Genomic DNA, 22,609 nt, shown 5'->3' on the forward strand with positions numbered 1-22,609 from the left:
TGAGAGTCCATAGGTGTACGAATTAGCTTGGAAAGAGCATGTCAGTATCCTCAAGAAGATCGAGAAGATACTTCCTTTGAGATAGAGCTAGCCCCTTAGAGGAACGAGCAACCTCTATTCCAAGAAAGTATCAGAGAACTCCCAGGTCTTTCATATGAAAGTGACAACTAAGATATAACTTTAAATTTCGAATGCCTTGATGATCATCTCCTGATATAATGATATTATCCACATATACAACAAGGACAATAATACCTGTGCTAGATTGCCGCACAAAAATAGAATGATCCGATGCAGTACGTTTCAAGCCATAGCTGCTAACCACCATACTAATTTATCAAACCATGCACGAGGAGATTGCTTCAAACCATAGATGGCTTTTTTAGGTGACAAACCTTATTAGGCTTCCTCTAAACCATATACACCTCTTCTTGCAAATCACTGCACAAGAAGGCATTCTTGATATCTAGCTGAAAAAGTGGCCAGTTTTTCACAACTGCAATGGATAATAAAATCCGCACAGAATGCAACCGAGCAACCGGAGAAAATGTCTCAAAGTAATCCACGCCAAAGGTTTGAGTATACGCTTTAGCAACTAGACGAGCCTTTAATCGCTTGACCTATCCGAAGAAATTTCGCTGCATACACCCATCGACAAACAACCACAACTTTTCTTAGTGGTTGAGTAGTAAGTTCCCACATTACATTAGAATGCAAGACAACAATTTCTTCATCCATTGCATTTTTCTACCCTGTATCTAAAAGACCTTCACGAAAGGATTTAGGAATATACACAGGATAATGATAAGGCAAAGACATCATAATGTCGTGATAAATGACATAGGGAAACAAAGTTTTCAATGGAATTTTTCTTTGTACAAGATCGTTTACCTTTTCGAAGGGCAATAGGAAGATCAAAGTCATCAGATTCTTCAGGAACAGGAGCAAGATCTTCAGGCAAAGTAGATTGGATAGTAAGTATAGTTGCAGGTTATAAACTTTTCTTTTTGCATCGTTGATAAACTTATAGCGGTTTCATTGCCTGCGGCGGTGATGTCGCTGATTCCTCAAAAATAACATGTATAGGTAAGGTGCATCTACAGGAGGAGACTCAGATGTGGAGGATGTAAAATAAGGAGTATCTTCAAAAAATATAACATCAGCACAAACTAAGTATTTCCTAGTTTCAAGATTTCAACATCGATAGCCTTTATGAGTTCTTGAGTATTCTAAGAAAACACATTTTGCAGCATGAGGATCTAATTTATCACGTCCTTTATCAAGAATTTGAACAAAGCGAAGACATAAAAACTTTTAAGATTTTATTCTTGTTATTATATAGCATAGATATAGGTGTTTGACCATTTAAAACAGTTGAAGGCACACGGTTAATCAGATAGCAAGCAGTTAACACGACATCACTCTAGAAATGCTTTGCTACATGCATATGAAGTAACAATATTCGTGCAATATCAAGAAGATGACGATTCTTACGCTCAGCAGCACCATTTTGCTATGGTGTGTGAGCACAAGATGTCTGATGAATAATACTGTGTAAAAAACAATAATCTTGAAAAGCTTTTTGCATAAATTCAGCGGCATTATCAAAGCGAATTTTTTTTAAAGAATAACCAAATTATGTCTTAATCTTTTGATGAAAAACTTTAAAAACTGATAGAATCTCAAAATGATCTCTAATAAAAAATAACCATTCACGAGAATAGTCATCAATAAATGTTACAAAATAAGAAAAACTTGAAAAAGATTTTAACACGAGTAGGACCCTAAATATTCGTATGAATAATATCAAAGATTGAAGTACATCTGTTATTTTCCCTATAAACAGTAGTCTTATGATGCTTTCCTAGTAGGTATGAAATGCATTCTAATTTAGAGACAGAATTAGTAGAAGGAATGATAGAATACAATTACCTACTAGATTCATGACCTAAACGATTATGCCACCGAAGAGCAGAAATATATGAAGCAGTAGCTGTAATGTTATCAAATTGTCCATCAGTACCTTGAAGATAGTACATACCCCCACCAATCATGTTCGTGTGAAGATCCTAAAACACATATAATGAAGGAGAAAATGTTATGGAGCAATTTAAAGATTTTGTCAAACAGCTAATAGATATAAGATTAAAATGAACATTTAGAATATAATTAACATTTGACAAAGTAAGTGAAGGAGTAGGTGTAACTATGCCGCTGCCAAAGACAATGCATGAGCGCCCATCAGCAAATGAAATAGAAGGTGAAGAATGAGTCTGTGAAAACTGTGAAAATTTTATGGATTTATCGTAAGATGTGAAGATGCGTCATAATCAAGACAAGTAATACCTGGGTGGGCTAAAGTAGCAACTTCTGAAGTAGATGTCGCCTGCACCTTCTACAGTAGAGAATTATATTCTGACCAACTCATGTAAACATGCTCATTAGCTGAAGATGGATGGATATCAGAAGATTCCTTCATAACTGAGGTAGATAAGCCGCCCTTATCACAAATATATGCCTTATGTGGAGATTGTGACCACCTTGGTTTGTCGTGAAGCTCCTAACATGTTTCAACATAGTGATTTGTCTGTCTACAGTGAGTACAAAAGCGTGAATCATTTTCTCAGTCACGACTACGCCCATCACGACCACCACGATCAATGTGCCCACCACATCCTTGGGGAATAAATCCATCATGACCACGAGAAGACTGTAGAGATCTTGTAGACGAGAAAAGTGCAGAAGTCTCAGCAATTGAGGGCTGTAGTGGGGTCTCCACAGCCTAAGAGAGACGAGAGAATGTTCCATGAAGAGAGGGTAATCCGTCTTCTAATGAGAAGTGTCTTCGTAGTGGTTTCAAAGTTGAATTCAAGCCAGATAGTAACTTGTAGACAAAGAGATCCTCTCGTTGTTTCTTCAAAGTCTGAATATATGTAGTCAGGGGATGATACTTGTTAAGGAGATTGTGCATCCCCTTTAGCTGACTATAATACTCATCTAAATTCTTATTTCCCTACTGAATACTGAAGAGCTCTTCATATGCATCAAATACTCGTGAAGCATTCTGCTTCATAGAATAAGTGTCTCAGACAGCTTCCTAGATCTCCTTAGCAATATCCAGAAAAATAAAGTGAGTGGATATGTGTGGCTCCATACTCCCCCATACCAAGTCATAATAGTCGAGTTTTGGCGTTCTTAGTCTTCCTTAATCTTCTCAATAGAGATTCTCTCGACATCCTTGTCAATAGCAGTAGTAGAGGTAGCAACAGAAAGATCAGATTTAGAGAACATGATCGACTTCAACTTTCCCTTAGAAATCAGATAAACACAAACTGATTTCTCCCACATCAAATAGTTCTTTCCATTGAGTTTAGTTGTGGTGATATGCAAGTGACCATTGTCCTCTTTGGCAGTAGCCATAAGTAGTAGTTTTTGGTTTAGAAAGAAAATGACAGATTATAATAGTAGAGTGTCAACAGAAGCTTTGTTATATGAAAGAAATTATTTTAACTCACGACAATCATGATGATTGTTGAAGGGGATGAAGAGCAAAGGGTTTGGAAGGGCTCAAGCATCAACATAGCAGCGAGGGTCTAGGAGTACGTCGTTGATGGGGACAGCGATGATTAGATTTGAACTATCATCGTGATCTGTGCGATGTCGTCAAGATTCTGTGATGTTGAAAGTGGTTAACTGTAGAGGAGATCAAGACGTGGATGCAGACCAAGCTGATTTCGTTGAAGTTCCAGATCAGGTCAACGCTTGAATCAAGGTCGTATATAATGTTGAGGTCGAGACGAGTCCTGGGCAGTGATTTCAGGGAACATGGATTAGGTCAGGGGTTAGGGTTTTGGTTTTGGGAGAGGGGATTGATTAGTTTAGGGTTAGGGTTTCTGTTTTAGGAGAGGAGATGGATTAGGTCAGATTAGGGTTTTGGTTTTAGAAGAGGAGATGACTGTGATTTTTTTAAAAGGGTGAGATAAGGTTGGGTTGTTTGAGGCTGATGAAGAAGATGAAGATGAGTTAGGAAAAAGACGAAAGTGTAGGTAGATGATGGGTTGGGAACAGGGCAAAAGAATAAGTGGATTAAGGCTATGAAGATGAGATAGTTGGCGGTGGAAATAGATGGAATTGGGGTTTAGAAAGAGGAATTTTAATAACATGCTCCGATACCATGTTATTGTGGGAAAAGTGACTTGATCCCATTGTGGATCAGTCCTCCTTATTATATAGATAAATAAATAGTTCAAGATTACAAGTGTACCTGATGTGGGACTAAAAAACGCTTAATAAAGAAAATAGATAGCAAAAGTACTCTCTACTTTAATAGAAACATAGCTAACCTTGTGCAATAGTGAATATTCTGAATGATATTAATCCATTATGGAGAAATTATTAGTTGAACTTGTTTCGTTTAACTGTATTCACACCGTCTGCGATGATAATATTGTTTGTTTCCCTTAATGTGACAAAACGTAGCATCACTTAGGAAGATTTTAAAGCAAATTGGAACCTTTGGAAAGTCAGGCATTAGACTAGCTCATGCCTAAGTTAATGATTTGAGAAATCAGGCAAGAAAACTAAGTAATGGTGGCCTTCTGAATGCTAATGAATTATTGAACTATTATTGTTAGCCTATTGGGTTAGTCTTTGCACCCATTTAATTAATACTTTGGGTGGTGGTCATATTAATTGTTTTTATTGAAAGCAGCTGCTTATGTTTAGAGCCATTTTCTATGCAATTGTGATGTCATATACATTTCGCTGCTGTGAATTCCATGACATCCTCATACCTATTTCTTAGCTCTTTCCTACATTTTGTTTGCTGATGTTCTTGCAGTACTTGTTCGTGCTGTGAGGGGTATTTATATTTGTTTTCTTCTGAATAGAAAATCATTTATTTTTTAGGTTTCCCTCTTTTCCGTAGGTGTTACCTTTGCTTTAAATAATTCTTTGTTGATCATATAAAACCTTTCCCTTATTTTTGTTTCTTCTGTTTTTTCTTGTGCATATACGTTTGTGTTAGATTCTAATGCCATTTCATTACCATTTCTTGTGTATTATTTTGTGTTAGATTCTGATACTATTTCATTACTCTTTCTATTGAAGAGTGCTTGTCAGAGTAGGTGGTTTCCTAATGCAGATAGCGATGAACTACTAAAAATGGCAAATGAGGTCTTCACTTTACTTCCGGTTAAAGTCACTAGTTCCATCCTTATTTTGCACTGTTCTATTTGAATGAACAACTTTGTAATTACAGTTTTTGGGAAATAGTTACTTGGCAGCTTCTGTAGCGGAATCAAAATCACCACTGAAGCGGACATTGCACGAAATACTATTTTGAAGATTATTCCTAGGTATAACTTGTATCTCATCTTAGTATTCTATTGTTTATTGTGTATTTTACACTTAGAACTTGTTGACTTCTGATTATCATATAGGAGTATGGATTATGAGCTGCCACCTCATTTAGCAAAATGACCTACAAAGAGATAGAAGAAGTGGTCAGTTCCACACTTTTGTGATGTGACTAGCCAGATGGGCCTCACCAATAGTCTTTTATCTCTTGATAGCTCATTTTGCTAACTGAGCTGCCACGATGTGCCCTTTTATTATTATTTTATTCATTAGAAGGTAATGATTATTTGTAATTTCGTCTTTGTGGGGCTATTATAGAATTATTTCGTTATTTTTTGTTAGTTAGAACTTCAGATATTTCCTAGTGAATCATCTACTTCTACCTGCTAGTTAGGTTATTTGGCCAGGTTGTGAATAATTCAAAATCAAAAACTTAAATCGAAAGCAAAATCAAAACCAAATCAAAAACGAAAACCAAAACCAAATCAAAACCAAAACCAAAACCAAAACCATTAGGTTTGTTTATATTCTAGAGAACAAGTGAATGCAGGCTGCTTGAACATGAATAATAGGGTCAGCAAAGTCTACCGGATGCAAACAAACAAGAAGACAGATGATGATGCAACTTCCTAAACTGGTTAGACAAACTCGTCAGATCCCTAAACTATATGCATGCCCTAGATAGTAAGTTATGCTCTAGGAATTAATCCGCAAATCTAAATCCTATGATTAAAAACATACAAGTTGCATACGGGAGTGCAACTAAATTAACAATTATGATTAAAACTACACATGGAGACAAAATTACTTCAAGATCCAACAACTAAATCAAGAGAGTAATGAGTGTTATACATGACGGAAAGAGTTATTGCTCTTTTTCAAACCTTACAAGCGTTAGATCGACGGTTTCCTTTAACGTACTGGCTGGAAATTCATATTGGCTCTCGAGAGATATCAACTTTCAATGTGAAAGGATGGTTTGGGGTAAATGGGTGTGATTTTTAACTGATTTTCTTGTTCCTGGTGTTTCAATGACTATCGGGCAGCTGTTTGGGACCATTTCAGGTTAAAAGATAGCTGTTGTGTGAAGGAATTTGGGCTGCTGTTTTCTTGAAGAGGAAGACTGTAAAATTAAATATGGGATCCTTGGGCACTTGCTTGTTAAGTGCCAGTGACAAACGAGAAGGATGCCTTTCTGTGGTTGATGGAAGCTAGAGGGTTGGCTCTTGGGATGGTGGTTGGATGAAGGTGAAGTGTGACTTGCTTGGGGTGTTGTGGGTTGTAGGAGAGGGGGTTTAGGTTTATTTGTATTGTTGTTTAGGGGAGTTTTGATTGGAGTTATGAAGATGGTTAAAGCTTTTATGATGGCGGTAGCAAACAAGGGAGATTGCCCAGGTGTGGAGGAGGGTTTTTGGCTTGATGTTTTGGGTGTGAACAGAAAGGAGAAGAAAAAGGATCGGCTAGGATCAGGATTAGGCTGGCCTTATACCTATATGTGAAGTTCATGCATTCAACCATTGATTTTGATCACGAAATAATCAATCTCTATTTCTACAAGAAGAATACAAAAGGGCGAAAACCACACGTGCAATGCAAATTATTGGTGACTTAGTGGACTCAGATCAAAACAAATAGATAGACTAATCAGTTACCGATATAACATCGCTCAACCAAAACTTAATGACTCAACTAAGATAATCTAATCTCTATTTCTATAAGAAGAATACAAAAGGGTGTAAAGTCAACCACACGTGATATGCAAATTATTGCTAACTTAGAGGACTCAGATCAAAGTAAATCGATAGACTCATCAATTACCGATATAACATGTCTCAATGAAAACTTAATGACTCAACTAAGATAATCTAATCCTCTGTATCCAAGAATCTCTTGAATAAGTCTTATAGGCATGATCCCTGTTAACAAACAAGAAATGGAAATGCTTTAGGTGATGTGGCGACATGCATATGCCATGCTGATGTAGAACCCTATTTGCATGTCACTAGGAACCGTTAGATGCTTCACCTTGATTTGTTTTATTCTTTTGGGGTGGGGAGTTGGCAGGGCGGTTGAGTCACTTGACATATCGAAGTTCTTTGTCTCAGTTAAAGTGAACTAATTTTCAGGTTTCTCCACTTTCATCCAAACTGTTGCGTTGGCGAACAGAAAGATTTGACATGGTTTAAGTATTAAACTTTCCTTTTAAAGTTTACATATATAATATGATCATTTTAAAAAAAATAAAATAAAAAGCGGACTTCAATCTCTTTACAGTGAGATCATAAAAGTTATAATGGAAGCTGTCTTCCATTTCACATGTTTGGCATTTCCCTTCTCATTATTTCTTCTCTCTACTTGGCTCCTGATGCTCTACAGAAATATTCATTGGTTGCATTTTTAGATTATGATTCTGATGTTTTTATCCTTAAGTTAAAAAAAAATCTTGGATAAATAAGATTGAAGCGGTGCCTATAATATAGATTTTTTGACATTACGCATCGTTTGTCATTACTATGAGCATCATCCTCTCATTGCACCCAGCACTACTGTTTTATAAGCTCGAAACTGGGTTGCTTATATCTAATTAGAAATTGAGCTTCAAGTAGTTTCCTTGTTCACATGTAGAGTTCCTTAGGTTACTGCTGTTAGATTTTCTAAAGAGGGTAAACCTTTGAGATCTTCAGTTTGTTGTTAGAATGGAAGGAGCATATTCTCTGATACTTTGCTATTTGATGGTAAATACTTGTTCTATTCTTCTCCATCTTGACGTTTGTTTGGTTGTTTAGTCATTCCATCTCCATAGAGGAACTTTGTTTTTCCTGATTGTCTTTAAGCATCAATATCGGTTAAATTGCTACTTCACATGGTTCTATAGTTTGAGGTGGTGTTGGGAGTTAAGATTTTCTGTTATATCTTTATTTCAGAGGATACTTGTTTTATTTCATTTTGCCTATAATTTCAATTGTTGGTGCAACTTAACTGATAATATAATATAATTATCAAGCACAATAATTGCCCTAGTTACTTTTCTTATTGCTACTAGAAGTTAATTTTTTGCTGCAAAATGTAAAAAAACCTAACTGGTCTAGTAGTGTTATGATAGATGTGCTCAAATGTTCTTTTTCATGCACCCAGTTATCTCTTCTGATGGCATTTACCCGGAACGTTTCTTCCTTGAGCTATGAACCCTTGTGCACACGGATTTTGTATTCTCTGCCTCATAATGTGAAGGATATTTGTAATAAATCTTGGAAAGGCCTCTCACTAAGCTGTTGCCAAGAGTTGCATTCTCAACTATTTATTCATGGTTTTTATTGAGTTAGATACTTTTCTCCACTTTTTTTTAAGGAAATTTCAGAAAATTTCCAGATTCTCAAGGTAAAAGTAAGAATTCAAAAATGTTTGATAGACAGTTTCATTTCCCTGATATGTTCCTTCTTATTAACCTCTGTTTTTTGCTTAGCAGAAGTACTGACTCTTGTATATATTTGATGCGTTATTGATCACTGGAGGCATGCATATTCTACTATTTTTAAATAGTTGAATGCATATTATACAATTTATTCAGTGCAAATCAATAAACAAAATACCTTACTATTTTATTTGTAGGTTTTGTCCGCAGTTAAGGCTAGGTCAGCTGCTTGTTTCTTTTGAAGTGAAGGTTGGTGATATTATTTTCTTCAATTGTTTCCAAGATGAGACCATAAGCCTCTGATGGTCATAAAATATCTTATTTGGATTTAATCCCTGACAAATTCATATTGATATATATATTCATATTCAAATATCCCTTACAATATATGATTCACTTTATACTAGTTTCTTTTGTGAAGCATCATTCTAAAAGGCAGTAACATTCTGTCAAGTCTAACAGGCATCTAATTTTTTTTGCAAAATACCCTTCCTCCTGTTCATTTCCCCTTCTTTATTAGAATGCTTCTTGGCAAGTTTTCTGGTTCCTTAGCAACTATTTTAGCTACATAAGTCATTACTATTTCTGCTACTCCTTACAGGAACAGAACAACATAAAACTCTTATGTAAACACAAAATAACACGGTAACTTCAGAATATCCGATATATTTTTAAGACCAATTCATATTTCATATTACCGCCCTATTATTTTTTTCTTCAATTACCTCTCTGCACACAATCCTTCCCATTACTGTTGGTCTTTAATGAAAACTCGTACATAATCTTAAATGAAAACTCCAACCTGAAAAAAATGCAACTAAAGTTAGCTCACATTGGAAAATAGAGAATTCCTGAAGCTGATTGGATATTTCTGATACGTACTTCCAATTGCAATTACAATAAAAACAGACACCAAATTAGGGATTTAACTAATACGGTCAGGCTTAGTACATGATTCATCTCCATTGAGAGCCGTTAAGGTTTACAATCACGAAATCAGTATTGAAGCCTCCATTCCAAACTTTGGAGGTTGATTACACGACTTATTTCCATTATGGGGCATCTGTTAAATTAACAGCTGTAGATCCTTTTCATCATCTCCATCCATGTTAATTTGGGCGTACATCTAGTTGACTTGGTTAACTAGTATCATCACTCCTACCAACCTTCTTTACATGTGGAAACAGAACAATATCCTCTCCCTTATTTTATCCTTCAATGAAGCAAGCTTAAACTCCTATCCTATCTACTCCATCAACTTATGATGGATGCTAATTCCTTATCATATGTTTCTTTGCTGGAGAACTTTCCAGGACCATAGCTGTCCCTTGTAATTTTGCGATATAAGAAAAAGGAATAATGAGGTATTCGTTCTCTCTCTCTTTTTTTTTTTTGGGGGGGGGAGGAGTAGCGGCATCGTCTTACCTCTCAGTGTACAGAATATAAAAGAAGTACTTCTTTTGTAAATAAGAATAAAAAAAGAGCAATATAGACCCACTGTCTTCTTATTCTTGGAAGAAAATAGAGTTCCTTTCCAGCTTATTTGGTATTGTAGATGATAACATATTGCAATTGTACTGAAGACACCTAAAGCCTGATATGAATTAATGGCGACACATTCTGGCCATGGTACTTTATATACTTTATGGTTGGGAACCAAAAGGTAATGCTTGAAAAATGTTGAAAGTTCTAATTCATGACTATGATCCTTTTTGTATTGAAGTTTTACAGTCAATTTCCACAGGTTTGGCTATTTTTAGGATTTATCGTCGGCTATTCACACCTCCTTCGCATAGTTGAATCTTGTATCTTCTTTTGTTACCACAGTATGATAGTCACGTTAGCCTTTAGTAACCTTTAATAAGTGTCCTGATCATTGTAAAAAAGAAATAAAGGCTTACAGAGATGACTATGTGCAGAATCATAATACACATGAGGTCTCATGTTGATACGTTTACTGAACACATCAATATTCTATTAAGCCTATGTAGGGAACTTATTTCAGACAGAATATTTTTTCCTTAAAGTTTCAGTTATTTTCTTACTTTTTTTCCTTGCAATGGCCGTAATGCGTTTTGTGCTTTAGCTGTTCTTTAAAATTTTCTGAAATTCAATGATTAATCCATATTTAATCCTGTTATGTAGCCTGGTTATGGAGTTTTGATGTCTGACTTTCATATTAAGCGGTCCACGGCTCAGGGAGAATCCATTGTAAGCATCTCTCATGCATTTTCCTTGTGGTAGTTTCTGAAATAGCAATTCAATTTTCTTCATGTTAACCAATCATATGCACATTTACAAATAAAATTAAAAAAGATAAATCCTTACAATTAGTAATTTAAGTTCTTTCTGTTTGAGGAAGTAGTCAGTCTTTAGTTAACACAAAGCAACTATGACAAGATGTAGAATCTTATGCCGCATGAACTTTGTACTTTTCCTACAGAGGTTGTTTGTAGCTCAAACAAATGATCAAGAGACATCATCATGTCTAGAAAACCCTCTGGAAGTGAGGTAAACTTTTATTTCTCAAATAATAGTAGAAGGCTTGGTCTAGTTTTGGAACTAAGGAAGTAATCCGATTCTCTTTTCTTTTAGCTTCTTGGTGAATGGAGTAGGCGTTGCAGGAAGGACTAACGTTTTCCTGGTTTGTACTTCTGTATCTTATTATTGCAGACTTTTCTTTTCTATGTGCTGATGCATCTGAAATTATACTGCATGCTCATTTGGAAATCAGGATAAAGGGCCTCAACTGCCAACTGATATCACTAAAATGCTCAAGCATGGAACAAATATTATCCAGGCATCTGGGTACTTTAAGGGTATGGAGTTTGCATATGTTATTCTTTAGATACGTTGTTCTGTAGTAGTTAATACTTGATGTCTGATTCCTGCAAATAATAACTCAAATAGCAGGTAGCTATATTATAGCAGTAGCCTTTATGAGCAAAGAAATTGATTTCCTTGGATCAGATCTGAAAGAATATGTCCAACCAGCTATAACTGCAACAGATACTGGAGGTAAGTGATCTTGTTGTGATGTGCCAACTTTTCAATTTTCACAATTAAGTTTCTGCACCTTTTGACTTCAGTGTGATATTCAATTGTTTGGTTGTCTTTTATTCTTTTAATGAGGCCAACTAAAAGTATGAGTTTGCGTTTTCATTTGATAAAATATTTCTATATTTCAGTTCTCTTTTTCTGTCAATACGTTTGTTTTTGACATAAGCTGTAGAATATCTAATCTTCTTGGATTAGAATTCTTTCTGGAATATATAAAGGGACTTGGAGCTGCTAAATTAGGTTGTTCTATTATGAGTTATAACCAGAAGAGGATATAGCCATGCCTAGAATCGACAGTTTGTTGGATAGGTTCTTTGTTTATTAATTGGGTGGAAGGTAGGCCTAATGTTCTCAAACGTTTACCAGAATTAAAATTGGATCACTGTTGGTTTTTGCTAGGCATGGTGAAGATAACGAAAATTAAACATTTATTACAGTTTTATGAAATAACTTTAGATTTCTTAACAAACGTTACCCAACATTAATAGGCTATAGATAATTTTTATTTATCCTTACATTGTTTATATTGTATTTTTATTAGGAGTACTATTATTACTTATTATGATTGGTTCACATATACTGCAAGCTGTGTGAAATTCCTCTCTGGTATCTATTTTATTTTTTGTCATTGTTTAGATTGTGGCCTAAATTATTCCAGTTAGCAAAAAAAGGTAAATGGAAAGCCAGTTTTTTTCTTCAATATGCATTGCACTTGTTTAGTATATACTATTGTTCTTAAAAGGTTTGCGGACGATATAATTAGATTGTTGTCCTGTACATTAGTAGTTTGTGCCCTTTTCTTAGTTTATCGGGTCTTTATAGTAGATTACATCATCGCTAAAGCTATGCTCTCCAATTTGATGCTAGATCCTGAAATAATTGAAGGGTCATCAAGAATATCGTTGAATTGCCCAATAAGGTATGGAGGCACAATTTTCACTAATATGTCATGTTTATTTTTCCTTTTCATGCATATATCATTTTTTTTATTTTTTAATAATGAATTTGTTTTATGTGAGACAGTAGTAAACAATGCAATTAATCCATAAACGTCAATGAAATTGCCTGTGTCTGTTCCACCCAGTCTATATGCAGGCTATATGCACCCTCACACTGTCCCTAATTCTTCTATAGTAACCCATTCAAGTTGACAAATGACCTTGCAATAATCAAATCTTGTTGATTAAATGAAATAGTTTGCGATTGTTGTATTTATATTGTTATCTTGTTGTATTTATATTGTTATCTTACATTATGTTGAATTTTGTCAATAATTGCGGAACTGAGTTCAGTCTTGAATGTTTGGGGCATGAGAATGTCAGGAATGTAGAATCCTATGCTCTACTAGGGGATTTAGTGATCAAATTTGATTTTCAAATGTTAGCCTTGTTATCCTTACTTTTTTAATTCCGTAATAAAATGTTTTATAAGTTTCAACTAGGGTAACTTCCATACTGACACTAGGGCTGAAAATGAATCAAATCGAATACTAAGATGTTCATATTTGTATTTGTTTTAAAATTAGAATTCAAATATGAATTTGAGTAACATTCTGAGTTTCTTTGGGATTGAATTTGAATACACATATTTTTCGAATATTCATTTATTGAATATCACGGTATATTTATTTCATTAATTGTTTGTAGTTTATCAAAATTAAACTATTAAATTAAGAAGATATTTTTATTTAGTTAAAGAAATCTGTTTAAAATTGATACGGAGCTCTTTACGTTTGTCAAAATTAGTAATACACTTAAATTACAAAATACAAATGGGTAAAAAACATAACAGCATTAGGATGATAAGACAAATGTTTAAATGAATATTTGATAATCAAACAAATCGATGCACATCTAATTAAGCTCTATTATAATTAGTTTATGAATTGAGTAATAAAAACTATTTGTTTACTATTAAATGAACTATCGAATCGAACATGACCGAATAGGCAAATAGTTAGACAAACAATTATGAACTAATTTGTTAATTATTTGGTTCATTTCCACCTCAAATTGAGATGACCCTCAAACTTTTGAAAATGTCGTAAAACACTAAATAGTCTATTCAGAGAGCCCACCAATCTAACAGCATTATGTTTCACAGCCCACGCACATAGCACACAAGGCAAAATGATTAAAAAAACCCTTTATTGAAAAAAAACCCTTTATTGAAAAAAAACCCTTTCTGTCCTATTTAATTAGGTGTTCTGCATATGCACCCACAAAACTTTATAGTAGGATTTTCTATAGGGGGAAAGAACAATGATGTAGAACATATACAGCCCAAAACAATTATCCTTGGTGTTCAAGTGCATTTCTTCATTTCTGCTGGCTGTTTATTGTTTAGGCTAAAGTGAGAAACATGGGAAACTTGAGTTCTTATGTAATCTTTTTAAAAGGTCCCTGACATGTTTTGAGCTTCAATATGAAGCTAAATATAGCTTTTCATCCTTTTACAGTTCATACCGGCCGCAATATGTCGTGTTTGATCCACCAGATTGCACTACATTTTGACTGAAAATATCCCAACGTGGTATTTTCTAATAATGCTATGATTTTTTATCTCTGTGTTTTTGTTTATTTGTTTTTAGTTGAGTCTTCTTCCAATTTTTAACAACAATCTTAAGAACAATCTCAAAACCATAGACCCCAATATTCTTGTCTCCCTATCCTGTTTTGATATTTATGGGACGGTGACACTGTTTTTTGAAGATTTGATAGGAGCTAGCAAATTCTTCATTAATAGTATTGAGATGATTGTGAAATAACTTAGTATTTAAATAACAATAGCATAATGCATGGGCTGGTGCAACAAAATTTCAAGCCTGTGCGTCAATTATCTGAAATATCTCCTTAGAGGCTTCTGCCATGGCCTGTTTAGAGTTATCCCTAGCTTCTTAAACATCTTTTGCTCTCTTGTGTACCTTATATCCTTTCATTTGCCATTTTATGAAATCGCCATTTCCTCAAATTAGACCTTTTCTTATTCATACATATCACTATAACAAAGATGGCAACAATGCCAGTCATGATTGGCCTAGAATTTTTTTTGTATGATTTCTTAAGTGTATCTAATACCAGTACGCGTGAATAGATGAAGTCACTCTAGAGAACGACATGTCTCCCAATTTTGATAATAACGATTATGTATAAACAAAATGTTCAACCTCTTGATAACTTAAAGCACAACTGGCATAACACATAATAGCTGTTACATGTTTTGCTATTCTTTTGACATAATAATAAATAGGAACATGATTTCAAAATATAGAATTTATTTTTAATAAAAATTCTAAAATTGAATATTATCTACACTGATATACTGAGAAGCACCACATAGATATTCAAATATATCACCATGAATTTACATTTCTCCTTTATAATTTCACATTCAGTTCATTCTTCACCAATCATAAGTTCACAATCGCAAGCATAATGATAGCACCAAATATAAATAACAATGATAAAAGAATCCATCGAGGTTAGAAAACAATCCAAAAATAGATACTTAACTACATCAAATCTTAAATAACGCGAATAAAGAAAATACTCGAAGTCTCTACTATAAGTTATATTGAAATGGCGTATAATATATTATAACTTACATTAGTGAAATAATGTATTTTATATCATAATAGCTTAGTGGCGATGTATTTGAGTTATATTTCAAAATCTTACACAACGTTTAAGGTTTACTAAGTACGTATGTAGCATAACATAAAATTACAGGTTATGTAACACGTTATTTAACATTGATCACCCTTACAGTTTGTAGTTTCTTACTAATGTTAACTATAAGGTTGATGCATTAATTGCAACTACACTCTACTTCCGGAAACACTATTCAAATAGTAGACATAAATTTAAATTTTTGTCAATAATAACACCTATTATTGAACCATGGTGTCTTTACAGTTAGAAATTTAATTTAAACAATTATAACAGCACTAGAAATTGAGTAAGTATAGGATGTAGAGCTTTTACCTACCGACTTATAACTAGAATGTCTGTCGGTAGTAGTTTGGCCAAAATTATGAAACCCAATATTTCTTCCTTCCCATCCAGTATCTCAAACTTCCTTTCATTGATTGTTATGTTAGCAAAAGTATCATCATTGGTACCCCCCGATCACAAAAAGAAAAAAAAAAACAATTCAAGTCTGATCATATTGTTTGACTCATAAATATGAGAACCCTTTGGAACACCATACCTCCTAATGCAGGAACACCAAATTCTGCATATTAGCCTATCTCTATGAAAAATGTATCCACTCATCAATGTGAGAACCCTTCGGAACACCATAACTCTTTGTGCAACAACACCAAAATTCTTTGCGTATTTAGCCTATCTTTGAGAAACGGTACCCATAAATTATAGTAAGGAGGAAAAAAGTTCGGAACAAGTTTAACCAATTTAAATTGAACATCTTAATATGAGGAATATTAAATTCAACTTTTGCATAATATTATAAGACAACTCATCAATATGAAAGAGAATCCTTTGCGCATCATACCTCTTTGTGCAATGACACCAAATTCTTTCATATTTAGCCTATGAGAAAAAACACCCACAAATTATGGTAAGGAGGAAGAAAGTTTGGACTAAGTTTCACCGATTTAAATTGAAGATACGTGGCAGTATTAAATTCAACTCTTGCATATTACTAAACGATAACTCATATTATGAAAGAGAACCCTTTGGAACACGTTAGCTCCTTGTGGAGCGGCACCAAATTTTTCGTATTTAGCCTATTGTTGAGATGCACAAATTATGGTAGGAAAAAGGTTTGAACCAAAATTTCCCAATTTAAATTGAAGATCGAAAAAGGAAAAATATTAAATTGAAGAATGCTTAATACTAAACGACAACTATATCTTGATGAAATTTAGTTGTTTTGTATTTTCAGGGCTTTTATTGATTTTTTCGCCTCAACTTGTCCTTTTTTGCCAGTTCAAGTCCTTCTCAAAAGTAGTGAAAACATTCATAAACCTTCTTTTCTTCCTTGAACCTTCACCTAAACATTAGACATAAAGCTTCTTGGCATTTCCTCCTTTTGATAAGTGTGCTTACTATACCTCTTCAATCTCTTCATAATTCATCCTAAAATAATCTTGAGTATGTTCTAACCTATCATGGAAATCCAGTGACTAATCCTCGGTGGTTGATTTCTGTCAAAGAACTACTTGCTCTCTTCATACTCTTTTAGTTCTAATTTGTACATGGCTCTTTTTTCCCTTCAAATTATTACATTCTTTTCTTTCCTTTCACTCCCAATAAGTGGACCTTTTGTCATAAAATGCCACCTTTTGTCATAAAATGCCACCTTTTGTTACACTGTCACAATATGCATATCTTATGCAATATTTTTTGAATCAACTACATTGAAGTTGTACAACACAGCAAAACAACAATTTCAAGACCAAAAAATATATTTTCATTCATTCAATGAAATATCTTACAAAAAACAATGTATTTATACATACGATAAAAATACAAAATGGGAGAAAAGGTCCTAAAGAGACTAAGAGGAGTCCATTTCGGCTCCTGGAGTTGGAGGTGGGGAACTCCTGGGAACAGCCGGTGGAGGGGTCGAGCAGTCTCCCCCATCATTCAAGTCGTCCTCGTCCTCGTCCAGATCGAGTCCTCCGAACGCTTCCACTTCCCTCATCGCATCCAAGCAGTTGGCTACCATCAGAAGGTAGTGAAAACGATTAGGCGGTTTCTTCAGCTCGGTCGGGAGCTGTGCCGACAGATAGTCATACCTGGTTTTGCAGTCTATCACCACTTTTGTTTTTCCAGTCAAACTATGACGATATTCCTCGATGATGTCCCAGTGATAGGACTCAGACTTGAGGTGGGTGACTTCTTTTTGAAGCTTGACAAGCGTTGCATGTTCATCGCCTAACCGACGTCTTGCATACACCGCCGCCTCTTTCTTCTCTTTTGCCAGCGCCTTAGCGCGCTCCTTCTCCCGGAGGACTTCCTCCATCCTTTCGGCCTTCCTCTCGCTCTCCTCCGGCTGTTGCTTAAGCCTATCGACCTCAAGAGCACTTTGGCCGGCCTCTTGGTTGGCCCTCAGAGAAATAACCTATCCCAGGAGTCTATGGTAAGCGGTCCGACCCGGTCCACCCGTGGTACATTTCTGTCTCCACCAAGACGCCTCTGATAAAATAACTGCGAAGGCAATGATGGAGGGCGATATCTGGGACCTCGTAAATACTCCTCATCTTGGGTGAGCCAGAATTGCTCCACCGCCCTTTGCTGGACCCGACGTGAGCCCAAGACAGTCCCCCTGACGTCGAGATGTTGATTAGGGTCGAAGCGGAATTTTGGGTCGGGCTCCTGGCCATGTCGAGTGCCGATCTCGGTGAGTCCGATGAGGTATTTCCTCATCTCCTTCCATCTTTCATCACCGACGTCGGCTATGCGGTGAGGAAAAGGATATTCCAGCCCGGGAGGAGACACTATCTCCTCCTCGCCTGATTCTTTCCCCGGGCGAGTCACCTCGCGATGGCGATCAGACAACTCTCCCCTTCAACAGCTCTCGTCTTGGCCCCCTCTCCTTGAGAAGCCTCGACCTGTTCTCCCGAAGGCAACTCGTCCATGTGAGCGACGTCTTCCTCGATCGGCTCAGCTGCCGCCTGTGCCTCCTGCTCCTCAGCTTCCTCTTGAGATGCCTGTCCTATGTACCTCCGCCTTCACCTTTGGACAAGGGCGGGAACCGCCTCCTCCTCGGCCTCTGCTGGAGAAATGTCTTGGCGACGACGTTTAACAGGCTGATCAGACGATTCCTCATGAGGATCAGCTGTAGAAACAGTAGGCGCCGACGCCATCTCTGCTGCCCCTGTGATGAGAGCTGAGGCTTTCTCATAATCTTCGTCAGTGAAAGGCTCGTTTGACACACCGGTGACCCTCAAAACGACGAGAGCCAGCGTATGTCTTGATCATGTCAAGCTCAACCCTCTCAACGGTAGATAGCACACCCCCTCCCTCGAGAGCGTATTCCTTTTTATTTCGGGCCTGTTGGAGCAGCCTAACTCTAGGTCATTCCCCACGACCTTGTGAGAATCAGGAAGGTTGGTGATAAGCTTGAATTTCCCCGCCATTTGGAAATGAAAATGAGGCTCTTTTTGAGTCACCTTCACGGCCACCACACGGCCGAAAACTTTTAGGGAAGGCTTAATCCCTAACCAGCGACAAACCACCACGAACCCCACTAGGACTGCAATGGTGTTCGACTTCATCTGCACCGGCAACACCTCTAGCACCTCAAACACTTGCTTGAGGAAGGGGTGCAGAGGCAATCTCAGACCACACTCTAAGTGCCTCACATAAAGCGGATTTCGCTCCCGCCCATGGTTAAATATGACCTCTGACCTCGTTGGAACATATAGATCATAGCTAATCGTTGGAAGGAACGATACAGAGAAGATCAACAGTTCTCTGAGAAGGGATTTTGAAGAAGCAATAGCCGCCTCTTGCGTGTCCTTGTTTCTATATATAGGCAGTTGATTTTATAAACTGTCAGAATTTGAACCATTGGATCCAGCTGTATCTAACGGCCAAGATTTATTTTTAAATTCCGAAGTGCCCTTAGAGATCGAGGCATAGCCCACTTATCTTGAACAATCCGCAATCTGTCAAGAAAAACGGAGCTGCAGCAGTAAAGATGTAGGATGACGTCATGGTGTTCCCAATCGTCGAAATACAATTCATTGACAAATGAACGGACCGATGTACTTTCTCAATCAACGCCGTAATCAAATTGGTGGCCCAAGCCCAATAAGAGAGTCCAACTTAGCCAGCTGGATGAGTCGATATTCCTTCATATCGACTCGAAAAGCGATACTAGTCGCCCCTCTTGTCGAAGACGATTCATTAGGAGTCAACTCGACCATTCGACTAACCCCTTACGAGGACGACTCGAAAGGCGTTACTTCTCGGTGAAGCTAAAGGATAACTTCTGCTTCGAGTTTATCCTCGCTGATAACATGTCCACATCGTATTTAATACTTAGCAGGCATCATCTTATCTCTAATCCTAACAGTCTTTATGACTCATCAGACCACGTGGGCCACGCTATACTCCCTCATTTCTCATTTAATGCTGAGAAGACCCTCCCTCCAGTCGCCAGTTGATACCTATAAAGAAGATGCGGACTCAGCTGTCAGCCCATACTTCGCCACCGCCCTTTTGTGCTCGGCCGAAGTGACTAATCTACCCCTTATGCACTTGGTATAAATACAGGTATTAGTCTAACATTAAGGGGTTCCAAGATTCAATCATTTAACGCATGCATTGCTCAATGGCAAGAACACAGTTCTTTACGGATGCCACTCAAATTCATCAACTAATTTGATCGTTGGAGGTACAACGGAGGAACCAATTCCTGCACTCATGAATTTCTACTTGTACAGATTCCTCAGACGCCTAACTCGAGAAACAAATATAAAGTCAGGGAAAAAGCGGGCTCTCATCAATTCTCAACAAGCTCATCCAATCCTGGATGTAACTGACTTTGTGATCACTAGTACATCAACAGTAACAAATTTGAAGAGGAAAACTACTATTGCAGTAAGGCATGGCCCTTAGAAGTCAGCGCAAAATCTTTTATGATTTAAGAGAAAAAAATAAGACGTATATGCTATTAGAATGGGGGAAATTATAGATTTTCGAATTTTACCATCAACAGTGGTTGTCGAGCGGACTATGAGCATTCTTTTACCCCACCCGGAAAGCCCATTAGCATAAATGCAGATTGAAACAACAATTTCAATATCCCTAATACCTATTCAAGTTTTTTCTGCATCAAATATCTTAAGTTAGAGTAGAAGAACTCGGAGATGGGATTGAAAATATAACTCGAGAAGGGGGAATTCTATGGTTTTAAATTTTATCATCAAATTTGTGGTGAAATTGAAATGAAAAGCTTTCTTCAATATCCCTTTTGTTGTTGCTTTCGCCTTCGATCTGAGATTGAAGGATCAAGCGGCAGAATTGGTTTTAGGAGAGAGGTTTGGATGGGTTTTGAGAGAGAAAAAGGGTTTTTGGGAAAAACTTATTAACAGTAACAGAGGTTATGTTTAGGAAGATCCTTGCGCGATTTTTTGTGGAAAAAATGATTGAAAAGAAGAAAAACAAAAGAGAACTTGGAGTAGAAGCACAAAGTTTCTGTCTTTAGAAAGAAAAAAAAGCCCATTTAGCCAAAGCAAATAATAATAATAAGAATGATATTCACATATCCTTTCCACTAAAATGAGATTCACATATACTTCAGTAACTCCAAATAAAATCTTAGAACCACATCAATATGATTTCTTGAACATAAAGATTAAAGACTGTAAATAGTTTAACAATAGTAATCATATATGAAAAAAAAGATGACTTCAATTGCATTAGTATTCATAGATCATTTCTTTCCCAACTCAGATCATTTCTTTCCCATATGTTCCTATATATATGTAGCAATATACTTTCTTCTTCTTCCCATTTAAATACAACCCATGTACTAAATCTTGCTAACAACACCATTAACTTTCATAAAGTTAAAGTAAGAAGTGAATGTTATAGGCTTTAACATGAATGCATATTAACATAATTCCATTTAGCAAGTCTAGATCCACAATATACCTTCACCATCATGATTGACCAAAAGTAAGTACCGATACGTAGTTATCTCAGAATGAAGGGATATAAAACCAAAGAGGATGCTCAATGAATAGCTAAATACAACTTCCAACCTTTGAAGACAACGTATAATGCTCTTCATTATATTGAACAGCAGAAGTTAGATAAACAAAGTAAGAAAATCAGAAAGGTGTTATTACCCTCCTGCAAATATGCATAATAATAAAACTAATAGTAATGAAAGTTGCATTAGCATGAAGACAATGCTTTTGAACGCGTAATAGCATGAAAGAACATAATATGCAAGTCATTAAACAAGATTCGTTAGATTAAAGAGTAAAAATTTACTTTTACGTGTTAACTAAAACTTTTTTCAATGGTTTTTTGCTCCTCTCCTTTAACCTCTTTACCCTATTAATTGTGAGACAACAGTTGAGTGCAGTTATCTTAACTGGGGAAAAAAATATAAGAGGCCTTTGAAAATAAATAGGAAAAGAATAAAAAAAGAGCATTCACCTGGAATATATTAAAATATTCATGCTTTAAAAGTCTTCATTAAAGAAAATATAACTTTGCAAAAATGATAAGTAAATAAAATGAAATACCTAGCATTAAAAATATACACAACTGGAAACTATCATTAAAATTTTAAAAATAAGATAAATTTAAAACATTCTGATGCCTATTTACAATACATGGTGATCATCAAGAATATAAACTTGTTCACCAATAAAATTATATAAATCAAGAAATTAAGCAAAAATTATATGGGAACTATCACCTGAAACTGATTCAAGTTCCTGATCACCAATAGAGAAGACCTATCAAGTGTCTAGGTAATGGTAACGGAAGATTAGATCAATATGCGACGGCTGACCAATGCATTTTAGACCATGGAGGGGGACTTGAACTGAGTTAAGAGGGTGAGAGAGAGGGTTTACAAAGAGTGAGAGGGAGGAGGATTTTATTGAGCTTAGATGGTGAGATAGAGAGAGGAGAGATCTGGATGGGGAGAGGGAAAGGGGGATTTTTCGATTGAGAAAGAGAAGAGATCTGTGAATGGGGTTTAGAGAGAGGGAGAGAGAGAGGAGTTTTTGTTTGAGATACAGAGGTAGTAGGGTGGGAATTTCGAGAGGGTTTACATAGAAAATAG

At 36.1% G+C, this 22,609-nt stretch overlaps 1 protein-coding gene across 5 annotated transcripts in view; it reads left to right on the forward strand.

Moving 5' to 3' along the window:
• The window catches only part of LOC109842700 (E4 SUMO-protein ligase PIAL2-like), a 43,274-nt gene that overhangs the window by 11,947 nt on the left and 8,718 nt on the right, over nucleotides 1–22,609 (forward strand). For 4 of the 5 annotated variants that reach the window (XR_002247350.1, XR_002247351.1, XM_020411557.1 and 1 more), the window contains exons 4-12: nucleotides 5,110–5,175; nucleotides 5,275–5,357; nucleotides 8,968–9,019; nucleotides 10,916–10,981; nucleotides 11,214–11,281; nucleotides 11,366–11,414; nucleotides 11,505–11,589; nucleotides 11,681–11,788; nucleotides 12,698–12,749. Coding sequence is in view for 3 of the 5 variants with exons in the window: in XM_020411557.1 (XP_020267146.1) it covers nucleotides 5,110–5,175; nucleotides 5,275–5,357; nucleotides 8,968–9,019; nucleotides 10,916–10,981; nucleotides 11,214–11,281; nucleotides 11,366–11,414; nucleotides 11,505–11,589; nucleotides 11,681–11,788; nucleotides 12,698–12,749 (629 nt within the window). In the remaining 2 variants the exon portion in view is untranslated. The remainder of the gene's footprint in view (nucleotides 1–5,109; nucleotides 5,176–5,274; nucleotides 5,358–8,967; nucleotides 9,020–10,915; nucleotides 10,982–11,213; nucleotides 11,282–11,365; nucleotides 11,415–11,504; nucleotides 11,590–11,680; nucleotides 11,789–12,697; nucleotides 12,750–22,609) is intronic. The other variant, XM_020411558.1, reaches the window with a different exon arrangement.

This window comes from Asparagus officinalis, chromosome 5 (assembly GCF_001876935.1).
Source record: "Asparagus officinalis chromosome 5, Aspof.V1, whole genome shotgun sequence".
NCBI classification, from domain to species: Eukaryota; Viridiplantae; Streptophyta; class Magnoliopsida; order Asparagales; family Asparagaceae; genus Asparagus; species Asparagus officinalis.